At 44.8% G+C, this 24,998-nt stretch overlaps 1 protein-coding gene across 1 annotated transcript in view; it reads left to right on the forward strand.

Moving 5' to 3' along the window:
- The window catches only part of LOC310698873 (uncharacterized protein), a 91,855-nt gene extending 67,794 nt beyond the window's left edge, over positions 1–24,061 (forward strand). The window contains exons 13-20 of the mRNA XM_083486662.1: positions 3,483–3,618; positions 5,460–5,619; positions 11,840–11,944; positions 13,873–13,926; positions 15,560–15,638; positions 17,343–17,532; positions 18,967–19,241; positions 23,689–24,061. Coding sequence (XP_083342788.1) covers positions 3,483–3,618; positions 5,460–5,619; positions 11,840–11,944; positions 13,873–13,926; positions 15,560–15,638; positions 17,343–17,532; positions 18,967–19,241; positions 23,689–23,696 — 1,007 coding nt within the window. The 3' untranslated portion in view covers positions 23,697–24,061. The remainder of the gene's footprint in view (positions 1–3,482; positions 3,619–5,459; positions 5,620–11,839; positions 11,945–13,872; positions 13,927–15,559; positions 15,639–17,342; positions 17,533–18,966; positions 19,242–23,688) is intronic.
- The last annotated feature ends 937 nt before the right edge of the window (positions 24,062–24,998 follow it).

Raw genomic sequence — 24,998 nt, forward strand, 5'->3', positions numbered from 1 at the left:
AGTCTCAGTTTCTCTCTACCAGACCTTGCACTGCAGCCGCTTGCTCCGTCTCTCCGGCTCCTCTGGTCTGGCTCATGGTGCTGCCTCTCTGGAGTTGTGCACAAGCAACGTCGGTGACTGACGGATTGCTGTAATGGATTTAGGGGTTGCTCGTGCGTAAGTTGCCGCCACTGCTGGCGAGGTTACCTGGTTAAACCCTTTCTGACTGAACAGCCTCCAGCATTGTGACTGTCTCAGTTGCTGGCAGAATCCGTCAGTGGGCGTTTCTTGAACTTCTTCCAGCACAAAAGTTCTTTGACGCCAAGTCTCCTCCTACTCTCCCTGCGCGGAAGTCTTCTGCGCAGGGAGGGTGTGGGCAGCGGAGTACCCGTACTCTCTCCGCTGGTCTCCGGCGAAGAGTCTTGGAGATTCCTCTCTGATTCCCCCATCTGCCCCCCTTCTCCACTGGTGTTACGCTGATTTCCTTCCCCAGCAGATGGGCTGCCTCTCTCCCTACTGGGACCCTTTCCGGCATCCCTCTGGACCCTTCCCTCCGCCTCTAGCTCCGATGGCAGTTCCCTTACAATACCCTATAGTTATAATCGTTCTGAAGCCATGGAGACAAGCTCCTAAAAGCAAGGGGAGGCAAACTAAGGTCCGCGGACTGTCTGGAAATCAGCATGTTTTTACATGAGTAGAATGTTTCCTTTTATTTAAAATCCACCTCTGGGTTATTTGTGGGGCCTGCCTGGTGTTTTGACATGAGTAGAATGTGTGCTTTGATTTAAAATGCATCTCTGGGTTATTTGGGGGGCATAGGAATTCGTTCTTTTTTTCTTTTCTTTTCTTCAAAATATAGTCCGGCCCCCCACAACCTCTGAGGGACAGTGGACTGGCCCCCTGCTGGAAAAGTTTGCTGACCCCTGGTGTAGACACTTCTGAGCTAGATAGGTCCAATGGTCTCACTTGGTAGAAGACAGCTTCCTAGGTTGAGCTTGCGTTATACTGAGTTAGACCACTGGTCATGTTGGCAGGTCTCAAGCAGGAAGCACCCACTCACTACCCAATGTCTTTTAAAATGCTTCGGGAGGAAAAATCTTTCCAAAGATTTTCAATTCATTATTATTATTATTATTATTGGTTTTTATAAACAGGAATGATGGTCTACAAATAAGTTGGCCCAGTTTTCTCCTGTCCTTTATCTATCACAAAAATAGCATAGATTCAGGTAGGTAGCCATGTTGGTCTGACACAGTTGAAATATATATAAAAATTAAATAATTGTCCAGTAGCACCTTAGAGACCAACTAAGTTTGTTATAAATAGCATAATGAATGTGGATAGTTTTCTGTTTCAGTGACAAAAGTCCAAAGGTTATTCATGTGTGCTAAAACTCAGTCTTAAGTTTTTTCTTTTTAAAAAAAAACATTTAACCACATCAGTTAACCAAAATGGATACATTTGCTATTATGTTATTGTTTTAGTGAAATGAATTGTTTAAATTGTTATGAAAGAAATGATTATTTTCCCCCTTCTAATCAAGTACAGGAGAAAAGTTGTCCAAATAGAAAATTAACTTATTAAAATTCACCATCATTTCATCATTATCTGTCTATGTATTTCTAAGAGTAGAACCAAATGAGTCATTTTTTAAAACTGTAAAAACCACTCTGAAAATTTATTCTTCCAAAAAAGAAACCTTCCTCTGGTTGTCTATATGAAGACGATACCAGCAATAATGAGTCTTTCTGTAAAAAAGGGTGGGGGGCGGAGAAAAAAGATTTAAATCAAGTCATACTGACTAGTGATTGAAATCAAGACTTATGGACGAGTGATTTAAATCGTGATTTAAACATGATTTAAATTGATTTGATTTAAATCAGATCCACCCTGGTTTAGTCTTCTGTCTGTTTGTCTGCCTGGAGCTTAAGTAGCAATTTGAGAACCAAATGAGTCATTTTTGATAGATGTGTAAAAATTTATTCTTCCCAAATGGAAACCTTCCTCTGGTTGTCAATGTGAAGAGGATGCAAGCATCCTTTCTGTAAAAAAGGAAAAAAGATTTAAATCTTTTTCTCCTCCTCCTCTTTCTTTTTCTCCTCCTCCTCCTTCTTTTTCTGCTTCTCCTTCTTTTTCTTTTTCTCCTCCTTTTTCTTTTTCTCCTCCTTTTTCTCTTTCTCCTCCTCTTCCTCTACCTTTTCCTCCTACTCTTCCATCTTCTTCCTTTTTCTCCTCCTCCTTTTTCTTTTCCTCCTCCTTTTTCTTTTTCTCCTTTTCCTCCTCCTTCTTTCTTTCACGATCCATCGTAGCTGAGTAAGATTGTCTTCCATAAACATGGTTTTAACAGTAAGTTCATAAGGGGCTGTGGAGACCAATTCTGGATCCACACGTCCTTCCACAGCGGGAACACCGGGTGGGAGTAGATCCTGGTGAGGCTTCCTTCCTCTTTGCCCGTTTCTCCCTTGTGTCCCGAGTTTGAGTGTCCTCAAAGCCCAGGACACCTTTGGTCAAGGCTGTTCTCAACTGGAGTGCTCGCAAACCAGTGCTTCCCAGTTGTCGGTGTTTATGCTACATTTTTTAAAAAATTGCCTAGAGAACTTTAAACCTCTTTTGTGGACCACCAGCATGATGCTTTCCATTCTTAAATTCAGAATAGAGTAGTTGCTTTGGAAGATGAGAATCAGGCATCTGAACAACATGACCAGTCCAAAGTTGATGTTGAAGAAACATTGCTTCCACACTGGTGATCTTTGCTTCTTTCAGTACACTGGCATTAGTCTTCCCAAGTGATGTTTAAAAATTCCCGGAGACACCTTTGATCAGGGTTGTCCACCAAACTTTTTGGATGAACATGTGTGAGGACTGACCAAAGTTGTTGAACTTTTTTTGGGGGGGGGGATTGAAGTTGTTGAACTTTTTTTTAGGATTTAACCCCAAAGGTTGTTGAGCTTTTTTAAGGACTGAAGTTCCTGAGCTTTTTTTAGGATTTTACCACAGGGCATAAACTGCCACAGTAGCCGGATTAAATCGACCGGCGGGCCGGATTGGGCCCCCGAAACCTTGGACATGCCTGCCTCTGATGGAATCTTTGGAGGAGTTGGAGAGGGCGTTGATAAGTGGTCCATGTTTCACAAGCGGAAAGTAAGGTTGGTAGTACAATAGCTTGAAAACGAGCATCTTGGCTTCCCTGCGAATATATTGACCCTAAATTACTGGCACAACAGGGGTCCGATCTCATGGGAGGCAGCCGTTTCCCACAGCAGGAAACAGGACATATACATGCACACACACATATACACGTGTGAGAGAGAGAGAGAGAGAGGGGGGAAAATGGTTTTTGCACATGGTTTCCAAACATAACATCCCATCTGATACAATATAGCAAACCTTTGGCTATCACAGCCTAGACAGGAAGCAGGACTTAATACAGGGCACGCTTTTCAGCGGATAAGGCGGTTTCACCAACAACTGTTTCCATTCATTCGGACCCCTTCTTTTTCCAGATGCAAGTAGCAAAACCACTCTGGCAACCACAACGGCCGAAGAGGCGGCGAGGATCTTGGCCGAGAAGCGCCGTCTTGCAAGGGAGCAGAGGGAGCGCAAAGACCAGGAGAGAGCTCAAAGAGAAGAGGAAGAAAGGTACTGTATATATAAAAATATTTTTATTGGTTTTTCCAAATATTTTCCATCCAAACATCAGTCTTGTATACAAAATATAAAGCCATTTGGCTGTTTCAGCCTAGGACTTCCCTCCTCCTCGACTAATGGTTTTCCAAATTAATCTCTAATTTATATTTTTTTATAATAGTAATTTTTATTGGTATTTCAATTTTTTCCATCATAACAGCTTTCCTATAAATTACATATAGAAACATTTGGCTGATAATCCTGGAATTTCCCTCCTCCTCAACTAATGGTTTTCCAACTCAATCTCTGGTATGCATTTTGTTCTTATTAATATTACTATTAAATCATAATCTTAAAAAACAGTTTGTGAATTTCATTAAGTAATAAATGATAATCTAACCTACAAAGCTTCTTGTAACCCTGCTAGCGATGTCAGTTGTTTACAGTTGTCTTTTAAATACAACTTAGATTTATTCCAGTGTTTCAAGAAGTTCTGGTCCTGCTGGTTCCAAATTTTCCCAGTTTCGCCAATTTGGCATAATCCATTACTTTCATTTGCCACTCTTCTTTCTTCTTCTTTCTTTCTTCTTTCTTTCATTTGCCACTCTTCTTCGTTGGGATCTCTTCTTGCTTCCATCATTGGGCTAGTAATATTCTCGCTACGGTTGTAGCATCTAAAAACAATGTTTTATCTTGTCTGGGTATGAATGGTACTGTATTTTTCCGTGTATAAGACTATATTTCCCCCCAAGTTTAAAATGGGGGGTCGTCTTATACACAGAATGTTTCCTACCTGTCTTTCTTTCTTTCTTTCTTTCTTTCTTTCTCTTTCTTTCTTTCTTTCTTTCTTTCTTTCTTTCTTTCTTTCTTTCTTCATTTTGAGCTCCAAAAAGAGAAAAGTCTTATACATTGGGGCGTCTTATACATGGAAAAATGTGGTACAGTAAATCAATAAGGGGCAGCCATTCACACCCGTCTTCATATTAATGATTCTGCTTTCATATTGCCATTCCGTTGCTGTTAAGTTGTGAATGGCGTGTCTCTGGACACCTGTGCTTTAGGTGAATAAGGTGAGATGCCGTGGTAAGTCAGAATGACACCCAGTGCCGGATTTACGTATAAGCTCCGCAAGCTCCAGCTTAGGGCCCCCCTCTCTCGGGGGCCCCCAAAAAAAATTAAAGGGGAAAAACCTGGATGTACCTTTGCAAAATATAAGATAAAAAACAAATAAAACCAACATACAGCTACCATGTTTTTTTTGTGTTGTGTCGGCTCCTATTTGTGATGTTCAAATGGCTTTAGAGATCTATTAGGTCTCTAAATTACCATATAGCAGGGGTCAGCAAACCTTTTCAGCAGGGGGGCGGTCCACTGTCCCTCAGACCTTGGGGGGCGGGCGGACTATATTTTGGCGGAAAGAAAAAAAAATTCCTATGCCCCACAAATAACCCAGAGATGCATTTTAAATAAAAGCACACATTCTACTCATGTAAAAACATGCTGATTCCCAGACTGTCCATGGGCCAGATTTAGAAGGCGATTGGGCCAGATCCAGTCCCCAGGCCTTAGTTTGCCTACCCATGCCATATAGCATATATTCAACACAAAAGCAGCGACAGTTGGTTGTTGTCTAGAATGTAACTTAAAGGGAAAATCTTTGGAAATATTTTTTTCCTCCAAAAGCATTGTATTTTAAAAATCCGATTTACATTTTTAAAAAAATTGATTCAAATTTTTAAAAGTCTGATTTAAATTTTAAAAATCTGATTTTTTTAGTATTCTTTTTTTAAAAAGCATTTATTTTTATTGTGCAAAAGCAAGGATCTGACCTGTTGTCGATTTATTTGGAACAGGATCAGAAAGGAAGAAGTCTCCAACCAAGCCCTTGAGAAGCAGGCACAGCTGGAAGAGGCCCTCCAGGAACTGGAAGACGAGAGGAGGGCAAGGGAAGAGGAGCCGCAAAGGCAGGCTGAGCAGGAGGAGCAGGAGAAGATGGCCGAGCTCCAGCTTCAGGTTTGGACTTGAGGCAGAGTGGAAAGAGGCTAGATACTGGAAAATATTTTATGTTCTGGGATGCTCAGCAGTCTGCAAAAAGCACCCTTTGGGGGATTGAGGGCAGCAGTCCCGGGATCCAATGGATCTTAATTATCATTTCAGGTTTCTTAAGTGCATGCCAAGCTCCATTTTTAAATCTACACCAGTCAAGTGTGTTGGGACCTCTTACTGCAATAATCCCCATTGGTGGGCGAAAACTTCCATGTCTTTTGTTGTTTTGGTGATTCCTGCCCCTACTTGATGATGATGATGATGATGATGATGATGATTTATTTCTACCCCGCCCATCTGGCTGGGTTTCCTCAGCCACTCTGTGCAGCTTCTGACAGGAGATTTAGGATTATTATTATTATTATTATTATTATTATTATTTTATTTGTATCCCTCCCTCCCCTGCCATAGTTGGGCTTAGAGTGGCTAACATCATATTAATAACACAATATACATAAAAACAGGAATCAATGGATTAAAATTCAAATAAATTAAAATTAAACTAAAGAAATGGCAATCCTCAGGTTAATACATCAGTCATAAAAAAACTTCCCTAAACAGGGCTGCAAAGTAAGTGTTGAGTGGTTCCACCAGTAGCTTCTCTCTACTACTCAATGATTCCATAAACTGCTTAATCTAGTTGTGCTGAGTCTTCTTTTGACATTTGAGTTTCAATTTCAGAAAATGTTTAACAGATAAAGTATAAGCAATATATTAAACTTTAAAAAACTGGGTAAAGATAGTCTTATATATGGAAAAATACAGTATTCTGGCCACCTCCCTCTTGCAGTCTTTTGAGACTTCAGCTGTCAGCTTTAATAATAATAATAATAATTTTATGTCTACCCCGCCCATCTACCTGTGTTTCTCGAGCTACTTTGGGTGGCCTCCGACAGGAGATTAAAAATACAGTAGTGCCCCACAAGACGAATGCCTCGCAAGACGAAAAACCCGCTAGACGAAAGGGTTTTCCATTTTGGAGGTGCTTTGCAAAACAAATTTCCTATGGGCTTGCTTCGCAAGACGAAAATGTCTTGCGAGTTCCTGCGGGGTTCCCCCCCTTTTTCCCAAGCCGCTAAGCCGCTTATCAGCTGATCCTAAGCCGCTTAACAGCTGATCCGCTAAGCCGCTTATCAGCTGATCCGCTAAGCCGCTAATAGCGCTAATCCGCTAATGGGCTTGCTTTACAAGACGAAAAAACCACAAGACGAAGAGACTCGCGGAACGGATTCTTTTCGTCTTGCGAGGCACCACTGTACATTAAAACATCAGTCGTTAAAAACTTCCCTAAACAGGGCTGCCTTCAGATGTCTTCTAAAAGTCAGGTGGTTTTTTATTTCATTTACATCTGACGGGAGGGCGTTCCACAGGGCGGGTGTCACCACCAAGAAGGCCCTCTGTCTGGTTCTCTGTCACTTGGCTTCTCGCAGGGGGGACGGGGACTGCCAGAAGGCCCTCGGGAGAGGGATCCTGGCGTCCGGGGTGGAGATGCTGCATCAGGTCTACTGGGGCAAGGCCGTTGAGAGCTTTCAAGGTAAGCACTGAGACTTTGAATTGTGCCCGGAAATGTCCTGGGAGCCAACGCAGGTCTTTCAGGACCGGTGTTGTGTGGTCTCAGTCAGATTTGATTTAAATCCTTTATTTTACAGAAAGGTTCAGCTTTGCTGGCTTCCTCTTAATATTGACAACCAGAGGAACGTTTCCTCTACTGGGCTGTTTAGAGCTTTCAAAGTCTGCACCAACCCTTTGAATTAATAATAATAATTAAAAAAATTATTTATATCCCGCCCTCCCCAGCCAAAGCCGGGCTCAGGGCGGCTAACAACAATAAAATAGTGCAACATTCTAAAAACATTTCATTATAAAAATTAATTAAAATCAAATTGATGGCAACCATAAGCTTAAGATTGCCAAAGGAGGGAGTCAGGCTGCGCCCTGACCAAAGGCCTGGTGGAACAGCTCTGTTTTGCAGGCCCTGCGGAAAGATGTCAAATCCCACAGGGCCCTAGTCTCTTGTGACAGAGCGTTCCACCAGATTGGAGCCACAGCCGAAAAAGCCCTGGATCTAGTTGAAGCCAGCCTAACCTTTCTGTGGCCTGGGACCTTCAGGATGTTTTTATTTGAAGACCATAAGTTCCTCTGTGGGACATACCAGGAGAGGCGGTCCGGTAGGTACGAGGGTCCTAAGCCATATAGGGCTTTAAAGGTTAAAACCATCACCTTAAACCTGATCCTGTACTCCACCGGGAGCCAGTGTGTCTGGTATAGCACCGGGTGAATGTGATCTCGCAGCAAAGACCCCGTAAGGAGTCTCGCCATGGCATTCTGCACCTGCTGGAGTTTCTGGGTCAGTCTCAAGGGCAGCCCCACGTAGAGCGAGTTACAATAATCCAGTCTGGAGGTGACCGTCGCGTGGATCACAGTGGCTAGGTCAGGGCGAGAGAGGTAAGGAGCCAACTGCTTAGCTTGGCAGAGATGAAAAAATGCCACCTTTGTTGTAGCTGTAATCTGCGCCTCCATGGAGAGGGAGCTATCGAAGATTACACCCAAACTCTTAACAGACGGTGCTGGCACTAACTGCAGCCCCGCAAGAGATGGGAGTTGCCCCCTCAATTCCATATCGTCCCGTCCCAGCCAGAGGACCTCTGTCTATGAAGGATTTAACTTCAACCGGCTCCCACGTGACCATCCAACCACAGCTTCCAAACATCTGATCAGTGTGTCTGGGGCCGAGTCAGGATGGCCATCTATTGAGAGATAAAGCTGGGTGTCATCAGCATATTGATGACAACTCACTCCAAAACTCCGGACAATCTGGGCAAGGGGGCGCATAAAGATGTTTCATCCAGAAACCCACCAAGCTGTTCAGCAACCGCTCTCTCAATCACCTTACCCAGGAATTCGAAACTGGGCGGTAATTGGATAGATCTAAGGGATCTAATGATGTTTTCTTTAAGAGCGGGCGCACCACTGCCTCCTTCAGTTCCCCTGGGAATGTCCCGGTGCCAAGGGACAAATTGATGATATCCCCCGGGGGGGGCCGCACCTCGTCTGGACACGCTCTAATCAGCCAAGACGGGCATGGGTCAAGAGGACAGGTGGCGGGCTTTCCAGCTCGGAGGAGTCTGTCCACATCGGCTGGGGCTATCCGGTCAAAGTGGTCCAATACTGGACCCAAGGACAGTCGAGGGGCCTCCAGTTACTTTATTGTATCCAAATTGGCAGGGAGGTCATGGCGGAGCAACAGGACCTTCTCCGCAAAAAAGCTCGCAAATGCCTCACAGCTGTGTGTCAAATTGTTATTTAAATTTGGCTGTCCCTCTAGGGACTTTAAAGACCTAATTATACTAAATAATTGCGCCGGGCGAGAGCTAGCGGATGCAATGGAGGCCGAGAAGTAAGACTTCTTAGCGGCCTTCACTGCCATCTCGTAGGTTTTCATAAAAACCCTATAAGATGTTCTTGAGGCTCCGTCATGGGCACCCTGCCATACTCGCTCTAGCCCGGAAACGTCCTGGGAGCCAATGCAGGTCTCTCAGGACCGGTGTTATGTGGTCTTTGCGGCCACTCCCAGTCCACAGTCTGGCTGCTGCAATCTGGATTAGTTGGGAGTTTCCGGGTCGCCTTCAAAGGTGGGGAGTACACTTCCTTTGAGGCGTGACTGGCTAATTCCTTATGGCCCTGTATTGGGATTCTGGCTGGGTTTGACCCAACTTTATGTTGTAATAATAATAATAATAATAATAATAGCAGCATGGTCTTGACCCAATCTATTTATCAGCCTAATCTTTTTCCTTGGGGAAGTGGGAATAACCCTAATCCACGTATACTATCCTGATATCATTGGAGCGGTCTTGGTGGTGGGCTTGTGGTGGTACCAGGCTTCCTCAACCTCTGCCCTCCAGATGTTTTAAGACTACAACTCCCACCATCCCTGACCATTGGTCGTGCTAGCTAGGGATCATGGGAGTTGTCGGCCAAAAACATCTGGAGGGCCGAGGTTGCGGAAGCCTGAAGTAAGGTAAAAGGGATGAATCCGTTCCAGACTTTTAAAAACAACCCCTAAAACAGCCATCAAACTTGAATTTTCTCTCTGACAAGACCTTGGATCTGTGAAACGAAAGCAATCAACAATGTACTACAGTCACACAATCTATCCATCAGTAACTGAACTGGGTTCCGCACAATCACACAAAAAAGAGAGCCGCAAAAACGCAAAATAATTCACAAAAACAGACAGACCTCAGCAAAACACTCAAATCAGAAAGATTGCACTCAAAATGGAACACTTTTGGCTTCCAAAAAAACATTCCCCAACCAGAAAACTTCCTTCCTGGTTTTCAGTGTTTGGGTTCTGAGTTGTTTGAGTCCCAAGGCGTTCGAAGACCAAGGTACCGCTATGCAACGTGGGAATAATAACAATTGTACAGGGGAACCCCAGAGTATGCAGAGGTACACACGCACACAAATTATACCAAACAGTATAATATATTTTGGGACACAGGTGGTTCTGTGGATTAAACCACAGAGCCTAGGACTTGCCGATCAGAAGGTCGGCAGTTCGAATCCCCACGATGGGGTGAGCTCCCGTTGCTTAGTCCTGCTCCTGCCAACCTAGCAGTTCGAAAGCACGTCAAAGTGCAAGTAGATAAATAGGTACCGCTCCGGCGGGAAGGTAAACGGCGTTTCCGTGCGCTGCTCTGGTTCTCCAGAAGCAGCTTAGTTATGCCAGCCACATGACCTGTACGCCGGCTCCCTCAGCCAGTAAAGTGAGATGAGCGCCGCAACCCCAGAGTCGGCCACGACTGGACCTAATGGTCAGGGGCCCCTTTACCTTTTATAATATATTTTATATTTTGATTTTGTTCTGCAAACCGCCCTGAGACCTCCAGTTATAGGGCAGTATATAAATTCAATAAATGATAATAAATAATGCCCCAAAGCCCCACTAAAGAGCCCAGAGGACTTTTCCAGTTGATTCTCAACGTAACCTGGTGACTGAATAGGCCAGGCATCGCCAAACTTGGCCCTCCAGATGTTTTGAGACTACAGCTCCCACCATCCCTAGCTAACAGGACCAGTGGTCAGGGATGATGGGAATTGTAGTCCCAAAACAGCTAGAGGGCTGAGTTTGCCTATGCCTCCTCTAATACTGGGGGGGGGGGGGCGGGCGGGTTTGAACCCCTGCAGCCCATAGGATATCTGCTTGCCAAGACCTACAATATCTGTCATGGGGTGTGGGTGGAGAACGCCACATCTGCTACATGATGCAGGATCAATAATAATGATGATGATGATGATGATGATGATGATAATTAATTTACTGTTTCTACCCTGCCCATCTGGCTGAGCCTCAGCCCCAAAAAGATTAGCCTCCCCCTGGCTCTTAGCTGCTTAATAGCAGTTATGAGGTGCCTGTGTCAGCACTCCAGATTTTGTAGGGCTCCAGCTCCCTTCAGTCCCAGACAGCGTGGCCATTGGCTGGGAATGGCAAGTTGGCATTTTAGCAACTACGGAAGGGCCACAGTCCCCAACTTCCCTTGCCATTATTATTCCTATTGTCTTTTTCTTTTGCAATCCCTCGTAGCCGAATCAGATTGTCTTCCATCAACATGGATTTTAGCAGTGAGCCCGTAAGTGAGGGTGGAGGCCAATTCCGGATCCGCACGTTCTTCCACAGTGGGGTTTCTGGGCGGGGGTTGATCCTGGTGAAGGTTCCTTCTTCCTCGCCCGTTTCTCCCTCGTGTCCCGAATTTGAGTGTCTTCAAAGCCCAGGACGCCTTTGGTCGAGGCTGTTCTCCAATTGGAGCGCTCACAGGCCAGTGTTTCCCTGTTGTCGGTGTTTATACTACATTTAAAAAATTTGCCTTGAGATCTTTCAACCTCTTTTGTGGACCACCAGCGTTACACTTTCCAGTGTAAGGCGATACACAACATGACCGGTCCAAAGTTGATGTTGAAGGATCATCGCTTCGACACTGGCAATCTTTGCTTCTTGCATTACACTGGCATTAGTTCACCTGTCTTCCTGAGCGACATGTCAGATTTTCCGGAGACTCCATTGATGGAATCTCTTGCACACGCTGGACGCCTTGCAGTTTGGAGAGCTGTTTCCAGTTTCCATTCGGGTGGGGTTTTGGGAACGAAAGGGTTTTCCAGCGGTGATTCCTCTTCCCCCCAATTTTAGCGCGAAGAGGCCGAGGCAAAAGCTCTGGAGGAAGCCGAGAAGCAGCGTCAGGAACGGGAGCAGATTGTGCAGCGGAACAAGCAAGAGCGGCTGGAGAGGAAAAAGGTGAGACACCTGCCTTTTCTGCTCTCAGTCCTCTGTTTCAAAAGAATGAATGAATTTATTTCCGTCAGCCATTGCAATAAAAGAGCATTGCAGTGTGCATACACCAGGCATGTCCAACATGTAGATCACAACCTACTGGTAGATCGTGGGGTGTTCCTGGTCAATATCTAGTCTCTCAGGGATCTCCCCCCACCACCTCAAAAAAGAAAAAGAAAAAAGAAGAAGAATGAAATAGCTCAACAACTACTGTTTCTACTGTTTCCTAAAGAAAGCTCAACCACTCTAGCTTCCTAAGAAAAGCTGAGCAACTTTGCCTTTCCAAAAAAAGCTCAGCAACTTTTGTTTTCTAGCCAAAAAGTTGACCATCAGATTAAGGTCCACTATTTGACTGCAGATTCATGAACCCTCAACTGTGTTCATTTCATTCATTCATATCTTCAGTTCCATTCATTCATTTGCTTCCTTAGAAAAAGCTCAGAAACTTTACCTTTCCAAAAAAAGCTCTGCAGCTTTTGACTCCTAGCCAAAAGGTTGACCATCAGATTAAGGTCCACTATTTGACTGCAGATTCAGGACCCTTAACTGTGTTTTATATAATCGACTTTTTACTATATTCTGTGTATATCACAGTGCTCATTCAGTTCCATTCATTCATATATTCAGTTTCATTCATTCATTTGCCCCTAAAAAAAAAGCTGAACCACTTTGGTTTCCCAGAAAAAGCTCCACAACTTTGATCTGTCCAACAACAACAGGTAGATCACTGCCCGATTTTTTACACTGTGAATAGATCGCAGCCTCTTGGGAGTTGGACATCCCTGTCATATCCTTCAAAAGAGACATATAATGTTTCATGAAAAAGCAGCTGGATAAGCCCTTGGGTGGACGCAGACCATAGCAATGGATACAAGTCGAAGGCCAGGCTTCCCTTGTACGCTGGCGGGGGTTTGTGGGTGGGGCATTGTGTATGCTCTATAGCAGGGGTCAGCAAACTTTTTGAGCAGGGGGCCAGTCCACTGTCCCTCGGACCTTGTGGGGGGCCGGACTATATTTTGGAAAGAAAAAAAAGAACGAAATCCTATGCCCCACAAATAATCCTGAGGTGCATTTTAAATAAAAGGACACATTCTACTCGTGTCAAAACACGCTGATTCTCGGACCGTCCGCAGGCCGGATTGAGTAGGCGATGGAGCCGGAGCCAGCCCCAGGGCCTTAATTTGCCTACTCTATGGCCTAACAGTGATATTTGGCACTTGGGGTCCCTTTCATTTAATTGTCTCATGCAGTGGTGGCCTGACTTGACCCCCTCCAGCTGTTTTGGGACTACAACTCCCATCATCCCTTGCTAACAGGACCAACGGTCAGGGATGGTGGGAGTTGTAGTCCCCAAAATCAGCCCTGGGCTGCTTTTACCATGGAACTCAACAAAGTATGCTTGGCTTCCTCCCCAGCCCCATTTATTTCTTTGAACCTCTCTGAGGGATTTTAGGAGGGAGATACCATGACAGGCCCATGATGCACCAATGTGTCTTTTATAGCTAAGAGAGGATTTTGAGCCAGGTCTCTCTCTAACCTAATGGTGGCCAAACGTGGCCCTCTAGCTGTTTTGGGACTACAATGCCTACTATCCCTGACCATTGCTCCTGTTAGCTAGGGTTGATGGGAGTTGTAGTCCCCAAACAGCTGGAGGGCCAGGTTTGACCACCACTGCAGTCAAAGTCTAACCATTACTCCCTGCTGGCATTCAAGGGTCTCCAAGCAGGGAAAGGAAAGGGCCAGATGGGCGGGGTCAAAATAATACATTATTATTATTATTATTATTATTATTATTATTATTATTACTACTACTACTACTACTACTACTACTACTACTACTACTATTAACTGAGTCTTGGCGTTATCTAAGTGGTGTGACTGTTCTTTGACAGAGAATAGAAGAAATAATGAGGAGGACCCGGAAGGCAGAGCAGAACGACGCCAAGGTAAATGTCTTCCAACGTTGGCTAAGGCCTCTGGTTACCTCTGATTTCTGTTGCTAGTGTTCAAGGGAAACGTTGTTGCCGCCTGTCTTAAAAATTGTGGTTTTCTCTGAGCTCCCACAGCTGATCTGATGCTGATGTGCTGTGGCAGCTTTCATTTCATTTCATTAGAATTTTTACTGGTTTTTACACATATTTTCATACATAACATCACAGTATGCAAAAAGAAATGAAACATTTGGCTCCGTTTGGCTCCGTTTTTGGACAAATACTTGCCTTGTATTGCAGGCATAGGCAAATTCCACCACTCCAGATGTCAAAAGCACGTCAGAGTGCAAGGAGATAAATAGGTCCCGCTCCGGCAGGAAGGTAAACGCCGTTTCCATTAGCTGCTCTGGGTTCACCAGAAGCAGCTTAGTCATGCTGGCCACATAACCTGGAAAAACTGTCTGCGGACAAACGCTGGCTCCCTTGGCCAGCAAGGTGAGATGAGCGCTGCAACCCCAGAGTCGTCCGCAACTGGACTTAATAGTCAGGGGTCCCTTTACCTTTCTTATTACTATTAAATTGTCGTATTATATATAAACTAAAATAATGAAGATAAGTAATGAGCAGTAATTTTAACAGGACAAAACTTCCTGCGACCCTACTAGCGATGTACGTTTTTTACAATTGTCTTTCAGATATAACATATATTTGTCCCCGCCTTTCAGAAAAGTCCGATCCTACTGGTTCCGGATTTTCCCCGTCAGTTTGGCCAATTAGGCATAGTCCAATAATTTCATCTGCCAATCTTCTTTCGTTGGCAGCTTTTAAGGCAGAATACTCTTCCTAGAGGCAAATACGGATTGCCTGAGTCATGAATGAAAATGATTGCATATTAGGGAAACGTATTTGGCAACCTCCCTCTTGCAGTCTTTTGAGACTACAACTGACAGCTTTCATCATCATCATCATATTTATTTCTACCCTGCCCATCTTGCTGATTTTCGCCAAACACTCTAAGCAGCTTCCAGTAACAACAACAACAACAACAACAACAATTTATTATTTGTACCCCGCCCATCTGGCTCGGTTTCCCCAGCCACTCTGGGTGGCTTCTAGTAAAAGATTAGAAATACATTAAAACATCCGTCATTCAAAACTTCCTTAAACAGGGCTGCCTTCAGATGTCTTCTAAAAGTCCAATAGTTGTTTATTTCCTTGACATCTGACGGGAGGGCATTCCACAGGGCAGGCGCCACCACTGAGAAGGCCCTCTGCCTGCTTTCCTGTAACTTGGCTTCTCGCAGGGAGGGAACCGCCAGAAGGTCCTCGGGAGAGGGACCTTGGTGTCTACTGGGCCGAGGTTGTTTAGGGCTTTCAAGGTCAGCACTGACACTTTGAATTGTGCCCGGAAACGTCCTAGGAGCCAATGTAGGTCTTTCAGGACCAGTGCTATATGGCCTCGATCAGACTTGATTTAAATCCTTTATTTTACAGAAAGGTTTGACTTTGCAGGCATCCTTTCAATATTGACAACCAGAGGAAGGTTTCCTATGGCTTGTAATGTCCTTCAGATGCCAGCTGGGCACAGGGCCATCTTATAACCAGCAGCTCATCTTGCAACTGACTCTTTCTGCTTCCTCTAACACAGAACGACGACAAGTCCAATGAGGAGGATGAAGGCGTCGAAGAAGACGAGGAGCTGGGCCTCGAAAAGCAAGATCAGCCTGGTAAGGGGCAGCCCTGCGACTGTTTGTCTTCCTTGCCGGGTGGATTTGATTTAAATTAAATCAATTTAAATCCCGTTTTAAATCCCTAGTCAGGAAGACTTGGTTTAAATCAATTTTTTTACAGAAAGGTTCAACCCTGCTGGCATCCTCTTAATCTTGAGAAGCAGAGGAAGGTTTCCTTTTTGGAATGATAAATCTCCAGAGTAGTTTCTACTGTTATATCAAAAGTGACTGATTTGGTTCTACTCTTAGAACGACATAGACAGATAATGATGAAATGATGGTGAGGTTTAATAAGTTAACGGTTTCTATTTGGACAACTTTTCCACTGTATTTGATTGGAAGTAGAAAATCATTTCCTTCATCATAATTTAAACAATTTATTTAACTAATGCAGTAACATGATAGCAGATGTATACATGTTTGTTAACTGATGGGGTTAACCTTTTTTTTTTTTTAACGACTTAGACTGAGTTTTAGCAGACATGAAAAACTTAAGACAAATCCTTCTTTCCAGATGAATAGCCTTTGGACTCTAATGTAATTTAAAGAGGAAATCTGTAGAAAGGTTTTTCCTCCAAAAGCATTTTGTTTTAAAAATCCAATTTAAATTTTAAAAAATCAATAATAATTTTAAAAAATCCAACGTGAGGTCTGCTCTGGTCAAGGTGAGGTCTGCTCTGGTCAGACCTCACCTGGAGTACTGTGTCCAGTTCTGGGCACCACAGTTCAAGAAGGACACTGACAAACTGGAACGTGTCCAGAGGAGGGCAACTAAAATGGTCAAAGGCCTGGAAACGATGCCTTATGAGGAACAGCTAAGGGAGCTGGGCATGTTTAGCCTGGAGAAGAGGAGGTTAAGGGGTGATATGATAGCCATGTTCAAATATATAAAAGGATGTCACATAGAGGAGGGAGAAAGGTTGTTTTCTCCTGCTCCCGAGAAGCGGACACGGAGCAATGGATCCAAACTACAAGAAAGAAGATTCCACCTAAACATTAGGAAGAACTTCCTGACAGTAAGAGCTGTTTGACAGTGGAATTTGCTGCCAAGGAGTGTGGTGGAGTCTCCTACTTTGGAGGTCTTTAAGCAGAGGCTTGACAACCATATGTCAGGAGTGCTCTGATGGTGTTTCCTGCTTGGCAGGGGGTTGGACTCGATGGCCCTTGTGGTCTCTTCCAACTCTATGATTCTATGATTCTATGAAATCAAGAAAATCCGATTTTATTTATTTATTTATAAATCATTGATTTTTATCTACCCTGCTTTCTTAGCTAGCTTGGAGGTATTCCCTGATTTTCTCGGAAGGGGCTTCTGGCGCAGAGGGCTTTCGTTCCCTCTTGTGGAAAGAATAGCATGGGGTTAGTTAAACCTGCCATCTGCCTGCCTGCCTTACATCTTCAGTCGCAGTTTGAAAATAGTTTCCTTTTACCACCACCCGCACTCCAAATTTCAGGTGGTGACTCTTAATTATTAATGGCGGCACCCGCCCTGTGGAACGCCCACTCATCAGATGTCAAAGAGATAAGCAACTTTCTGACGTAAGACATCTGAAGGCAGCCCTCTTTAGGGAGGTTTTGAATGACTGATGTTTTAATGTATTTCTAATCTTTTGCTGGAAGCTGCCCAGAGTGGCTGGGGAAACCCAGCCAGATGGGCGGGGTATTAATAATAATATTTTTTTGTTGTTGTTGTTGTTTCAGAAAAGGCAAAATATGACTCCTCCCTCGAAGACGGTCCAGAGGCTGTGTGCGATTTGGCCGCGTCGGAAGACGGATCAAAAATGGAACTGGACAGTGTCTTTGTAAATGGGGAGGAGGAGGAGGAGGTTGACCGGAGGAACGACGATGGTGGTGGGAATTCGATGTATTTGACTCAGGTGAAAGAAGCTAGGTAAGCTTGGTGCAGGTGTTGTCCACTCCTGCCCGTCCCCCAAACAGCCCCGTACAGTGGTCCCTTGGTTCCCAAACTTAATCTGTTCCAGAAGTCCGCTCCAAAACCAAAGCATTCTAAAACTGAGGATGCCAGCGAGGCTGACCCTTTCTGTAAAACAAGTACCATGGTTCTCAAACTTAACCCGTTCCAGAAATCCGTTCCAAAGCCAAAGCATTCCAAAACCAAGGCACTTATTTCCCATAGAAGATCATTCAAAAGGGATTAATACCTTCCAGACTTTTAAAAGCAGCAATTTAACATGAATTTTAAACTCTAACAAGACCATCAAGACATAAAACGAAAGCAATGATCAATGTGCTGTACCATTAAAGAAATAAGATATTGTAGATGATAAAAATAGAAATTAATTTTTTATTTTCTGACCTGCACTGATGATAGTCATTGTTTGGATGGGGGGCTTTTATCCATTTCCACAATCACACAATCAATCAATAAATCAATCAATCAATAAAATATCCCCTTTTTACAGAAAGGTTCAACCTTGCTGGCATCCTCTTAATATTGACAACCAGAGGAAGGTTTCATTTTTGGAATCATACATTTTCAGAGGAGTTTTTACAGTTATATCAAAAAATACTGATTTGGTTCTACTCTAAGAAATACATTGAAAGATAATGATGAAATGATGGTGAAGTTTCATAAGTGAACTGTTTCTATTTAGTCAACTTTTCTGCTGTACTTGATTAGAAGGAGACAAACAATCATTTCCTTCATCACAATTTAACAATTCATTTCACTAAAACAATAACATGGTAGCATATGTATCCCTGTTTGTTAACTGATATGGTTAAACATTGGTTTTTTTAAAGACTGGGTTTTAGCACACATGAAAAACTTAAAACTGTTGAATGGTTTCTTTAAATGTAAAGGTTCATCATTGTTCCACCCGATGTGTGTGTCTTTAAGGGGCCAGAGCAAGATAACGAGACCCAGCTTTACAGCTGTGAAACATAGCAGGTGCTGCTGAGTTGTATTTGATTAAGGTGTGTCAGCATCTGGGTGTAGTATATAAGGAGCAGCACCTAGCTCTCCCATTACCCTGGGGGATGGGTTGGTGGTTGGGTCTGGTTTGTTGATGTATTTAGTGTAAATGGAGTTTTTGTTTTTCTTATTAAAACCTTCTTTAAGTTATTTTTGAGTCTCTTTTTAATGCATGGTCTCCCCAGCAAGCTCTCTGCAGCGCTACCATACTGCAAAAAGCCAACAAAAACAAATCCTTCTTTCCAGATGAGTAGCCTTTGGACTGTCATAAAACTGAAATAAAAAAATCTTTAGAAAGATTTTCCCTCCAAAAGCATCTTATTTTAAAAATCCATTTTTATTTTTAATTTTTAAAATCATTGATTTTTATCCACCCTGCTCTCTTCCCAGTCCTCCAGCAAAGGAAACGGTTGTTGAGAACTCTGAAATCTCGTGCGTTAATGAAGAGGATCGCTCAACTGGATTTCTATCTAACCTGAATGGGAAATCTACGACGTGGAATTTTGAAGAAATCATTGAACTCGGCGTCCATCCCAAGACAACCATGGCTGCAGATAAAGCCACCCAGAGCTTGAAAGATGCCGCTGTTGTACCTGCGAGTCCCAGGCTGGCTTTTGAAGAAGAAAGTCCAAAGTCCTTGACCAAACCGATAGAGACCGCATCAGGTATAATAATAATAATAATAATAATAATAATAATAATAATAATAATAATAATAAATAAATTAATAATAATTTATTTCTACCCTGCCCATCTGGCTGGATTTCCCCAGCCACTCTGGGCTGCTTTCAACAGGAGATTTAAAAAATATTAAATATACAGTCACAGGAGTCTGCCCAGTGCACCAAACCACCTCTTCATTGAAATGTGGCAAATTTACATTTGAGTTCGGCGTTCAAGGTTCTCAAAATGTTTGAAACCTGGGGGTGGGGAGAGCTGGAAGGAAGGTTGCTGGCTGACCTGAAGTGGAGGGAAATAAATGTAGTAGTAGTAGTAATAGATTATTCTGGCAACCACCCTCTTGCAGTCTTTTGAGACTTCAACTGACAGCTTTAATTATTATTTATTCATTTATTCTACTCTGCGCACCTGGCTGGGTTTCCCCAGCCACTCTGGGTGGCTTCCAACAACAGATTAAAATACAATAATTCATCAAATATCAAAAGCTTCCCTAAACAGAGCTGCTTTCAGATGTCTTCTAAAAGTCTGGTAGTTGTTTATTTCCTTGATATCTGACGGGAGGGCATTCCACAGGGCAGGCGCCACCACTGAGAAGGCCCTCTGCCTGCTTTCCTGTAACTTGGCTTCTCGCAGGGAGGAAACCGCCAGAAGGTCCTCGGGAGACGGACCCCGGCGTTCGGGGTGGAGGCACTCATTGCGGTCTAATGGGCCAAGGCCACTGGGGGCTTTCAAGGTCAGCACCAACACTTTGAATTGTGCCCGGAAACGTCCTGCGAGGCAATGTAGGTCTTTCAAGACCAGTGATATAGGGTCTCAGTCAGACTTTGTTTTACAGAAAGGTTCAACCTCGCTGGCATCCTCTTCATATTGACCCGCAGAGGAAGGTTTCCTTTTGGGAAGAATGAAATCCTCTTCATACACTTTGAATTGGGCCTGGAAACGTCCTGGGATCCAATGCAGGTCTTTCAAGACCAGTGTTATATGGTCTGGGCGATCCCAGTCCCCAGTCTTGTTGCCGCATACTGGATTTCCAGGTCACCTTCCAAGGCAGCCCCATGTAGAGCACCTTGCAGTAGTCCAAGCGGGAGATAACCAGAGCATGCGCCACTCTGGCAAGGCAGTCCGCGGGCAGGTGGGTTCTCATCCTGCGTCCCAGATGGAGCTGCCCTGGACACAGAATGGACCTGCGCCTCCATGGGTCCAAAATGACCCCCATGCGGCACAGTTGCCCCATTCAGGACCACCTGCCCACCCATAACCGAGACTTCTGTCTTGTCCGGATTCAACCTCAACCCGTTATCCACTATCCGTCCTCCAACCACCTCCAGGCACTGGGATCTGCCAAGTGCACCAAACCACCTCTCCATTGAAAGGTGGCAAATTCGCATTTGAGTTTGGCATTCAGGGTTCTCAAAATACTTGAAACCTGGGCTGCAGGGCTGGAAAGAAGGATGCTGACTAACCTGAAGTTAGAGGGAAATAAAAGGAGAGGTTTGGGTGGGTTAATGCAGCCCTTCCGCTTCCTCCTAAAATGGGTGTCCCCAGGGCGCCCTTTCTGCGAACTCTGGCACTTGTGAACCAGCTCCCTATACTAGATTCAGGGAGGGAGCCGCGTTGGTCTGACGCAGTTAAAATAAATCTTAAAAAATGAAAAAATGGTCCAGTAGCAACATAGAGACCAGCAATGTTTCTTCCGGGTAAAAGCTTTTGTGTGCAGGCAGACTTCTTCAAATACACTGAAGCGGAAGTCCCCACACGATGATATATAGAGGGAGGGGAGTCCCCAGACCCTGATATACAGTGGGAGGGGAAACCCCAGACCCTGATATATGGAGGGAGGGGAGTCCTCAGACCCTGATATATAGAGGGAGGGGAGTCCCCAGACCCTGATATATAGAGGGAGGGGAGTCTCCATACCCTGATATATAGAGGGAGGGGAGACCCCAGACCCTGATATACAGAGGGAGGGGAGACCCCAGACCCTGATATATAGAGGGAGGGGAGTCCCCATATCCTGATATACAGAGGGAGGGGAGACCCCAGACCCTGATATATAGAGGGAGGGGAGTCCCCAGACCCTGATATATAGAGGGAGGGGAGACCCCAGACCCTGATATATAGAGGGAGGGGAGTCCCCAGACCCTGATATATAGAGGGAGGGGAGACCCCAGACCCTGATATATAGTGGGGGTGGGTGGGTGGGGTTTTCTCCAAAGGGTTGTAGGACTCAGTGGGTATGGTCAACCTGCTAGTGACTATGAATGAGTGAAAAAGCAAGGGATGGTATGCAGATAACCCAAAATAGCTTTAGCATGTGTAAAGAGACAGGAATTCAATATCTCTATTCAGACCCCATAGTTTTCAGCTAAGTGATAAGTTGCAATTCACCCAACTTCTCTTTCAAGCCTATTTCTGAAATTGTTTTGCAATAAGACAGCTGCTTGGAGATCCTGTATTTAATCTCCCAGGATATGGAAGTGTTCTCCTACTGCAGTGATTGGGCACACTCGGCCCCCCAGCTGTGTTGGGACTACAATTCCCATCATCCCTAGCTCACAGGACCAGGGGTCAGGGATAATGGGAATTATGGTCCCCAAACAGCTGGAGGGGCAAGTTGGGCCACCACTGCTCTAGATCAGGCATGGCCCAACTTGGCCCTCCAGCTGTTTGGGCACTACAACTCCCATCATAACTAACTCACAGGACTGGCGGTCAGGGAGGATGGGTGTTGTAGTCCCCAAACAGCTGGAAGGCCAACTGGCTTCTCTGCCGTGTGATTCCTGATTTCAGATTGATGCCCATATATCCTTTTGCATAGAGTCTGGCCTGTTTGCCCAATATAGGAAGCCGAAGGGCACTGCTGGCATTTGATGGCATACACAGTGTTAGAAGATGAGCAATGAAATAGGCCTGAGATGGGATGTTGAATGTTGCTGGGTCCAGTTTCTAACTCAGGCAACCCCAACCTTCGGCCCTCCAGATGTTTTGGACTACAATTCCCATAATCTCTGACCACTGATCCTGTTAGCTAGGGATCGTGGGACTCAATGGGTATCGTCAATCTGTTGGCAACTGTGAACGACTGCAATTAGTCCGCCAGTAGGCATGTCCAACAGGTAGATTGCAATCTACTGGTAGATCACGGGGTGTTCCTGGTCGATCTCTGGCGCCTCAGGGATCTCCTTCCCCCCCAGAATAAAAAAGAACAAAAGGAATAAAAAAAGCTCAACAACTACTGCTTCCAGTTATGTTCTGTGTATATCGCAAGGCTCATTTGGTTTCATTCATTCATATCTTCCATTTCTTTCCTTCATTTGCTTCCTTAGAAAAAGCTCGTCAATGTTAGCTTCTGGGAAAAAGCCAGACAACTTTGCCTTTCCAAAAAAAGCTCAGCAACTTTTGGCTCCTAGCCAAAAAGTGGACCATCAAATTAAGGTCCACTATTGGACTGGGGGTTCAAGACCCTCAACTGTGTATTAAACATATTCGACTTTTGATTATGTTCTGTGTGTATCGCAATGCTCAGTTCCATTCATTCATCTATTCCAGGGATGTCTAACAGGTCAGTTGCGATCTACTGATAGATCCCCACGAGGTTTTGGTAGATCGTAGTTGATCTCTGGCTCTCTCGCCCAGCCCTCCATTGTTGTATGATCTCTGGAAGGGAAGACGGAACACTCTCTGTGCGGCTGTTTTTATGCATATTGATTTTTTTCTTGAGTGACTTTACCCCTTTGTCCGTTGCCTTTACCCCCCCCCCCGAAAACAGAACTCTCCCCCCCAAAAGCCCCTCCCTAAAAATAGCTTGACAACTTTGAGCTGAAACCCCCCCCCCCCCAGAAAACAGGGGTAGATCACAGCCAGTTTTTAATTCTGAATGCAGTCTCTTGAGAGTTGATCACTCCTGCAGTTCCATTCATTCATATATTCCGTTCCATTCATTCATATATTACCTTTCACTCATTCTTATCTTCAGTTCCAATCATTCATTTGCTTCCCAAGAGAAGCTCCACAACTTTGATCCGTCCAATGACAACAGGTAGATCACTGCCAGTTTTTTTGTACTGGGAGTAGATCACAGTCTATTCTGAGAGTTGGACATCCCTGTCCTACAGGAAAAAGCAAGGGATAGTATGCAGTGACCCAAAATAGCTTTCATACGTATAACGAGACAAGAATCCAATATCTCTATTGTGCAGCCAAATACTGTATTTTTGCATCTATAAGATGCCCCCTATTTTGAGGGACTGCGATTTAAGAAAATGGGGAAGGTGGCCCCCGTGTATAAGATGCCCCCAAATTTTGGACATTATTCTTTAGGGGGGAAACCTAGTCTTATACACGGAAAAAATGTGGTAACTAATTGCAATTAAAACTCCACCTGTCTTCCGTTTCTTATTAGTTCTTTCTTTCTCTCTCACTTTTGAACAGAACTGTGAACACTAGGACCCTGGAAAGACTCCAGACTCTCCGCTTCAGGAATTTGGGGTTCCCCCCAAGTGATATGAAGGCCTTGTTTTTGGAAAAGCTGCTTGTTGAACCCCCCCGAGTTTGGCGCCGGAAAAGAAGTAAAGTCTACCCCGCCTAACTTTGCACCTTGGAAACCTTTCAGGTAGACTGTTGCTTTAATGAGTTTTCATTAGAGGGACTGTTTGAACGCAGGTTTCTCGAAGGGATGGGAAGGAAACGTTTTCCCTTCCGTGAATTGTTCATTATTCTGTTAGTAGCTTGTATTGGAGATTTACCAAATATTGATGCACAGAGCACAGCCAGCCTAATAAAATGAAACCTAACCTTTATTAAACCACCTTGTCCTTGTCTTAACTGGCTTCACATGCACGCTCCATTATTGAAGGAGAGCTTCGTTTCAATCGTTAAAAGCGATCCGTCTTCCTTGGCGACAGGTTGGACTGTTTCTGCCATAAAAAAATCTAGCTTAGGGCTAAGATCTCGTCCGGCGCTTGGCAACAAATGTCTTGCTCATGGCAAGTGGCAAGTTACATATTTTTCCGTCTATAAGAGGCCCCCATGTATAAGACGCCCCCTATTTTGGGGGACTTAGATTTAAGAAAATGGGGGGAGATGTATCCGTGTATAAGACGCCCCCTTCTTTTCGACATTATATTTGGGGGGGGGGGACCTAGTCTTACACAGGGGAAAATACGGTATTTTGGTGAGCTCGCCAACAATGATCGAGTGCCGTCATTGTAATGTAGCGCTGTCGGGGCTGCAAACCTCTGTTAGCCACTGGTGGATGGAGGTGGCCCATGCCTGGGGTGGGAGGTTGACAAAATCCCCCCGGGCTGATTGGCATTGTGGCGGGTGAATTTCCGTGACAGGCACAATTGCTGCTGCGGAAATCCGCCCGCTGATCGCGCAAATACGCCAGGCACTCCCATCCCCAGCAGGCGGCACCACATGCTGGGCGTATATGTGCAGGTGGCGGCACTCTCGGGAGGATCAGTGCGCCTCCGGGTACGTGTCATGTTTGCCGCCCTGGGTGCCCCAGCGGCTTCCCCCGCAACTGGATCCCCACCGACAACGGTCGAGTGTCATTATGGCAACGTGGTGTGCAGTGCTCTATGGGGCCTGCAAATTGCTGTCAGCCCCCACTTGTTGAAGGCGACAACTCGCCATGAGACACTCGGCAAGGACCCGTAAAGTGCGCGGAAGGGGGGCCAGAATGGCCGAGACCAATGCCCAAATAACCTGCCAGGAGCCCCACCCCAACCCCAAATGTT

Source organism: Podarcis liolepis (assembly GCF_965112155.1).
Source record: "Podarcis liolepis genome assembly, chromosome: Z".
Lineage (NCBI taxonomy): Eukaryota > Metazoa > Chordata > Lepidosauria > Squamata > Lacertidae > Podarcis > Podarcis liolepis.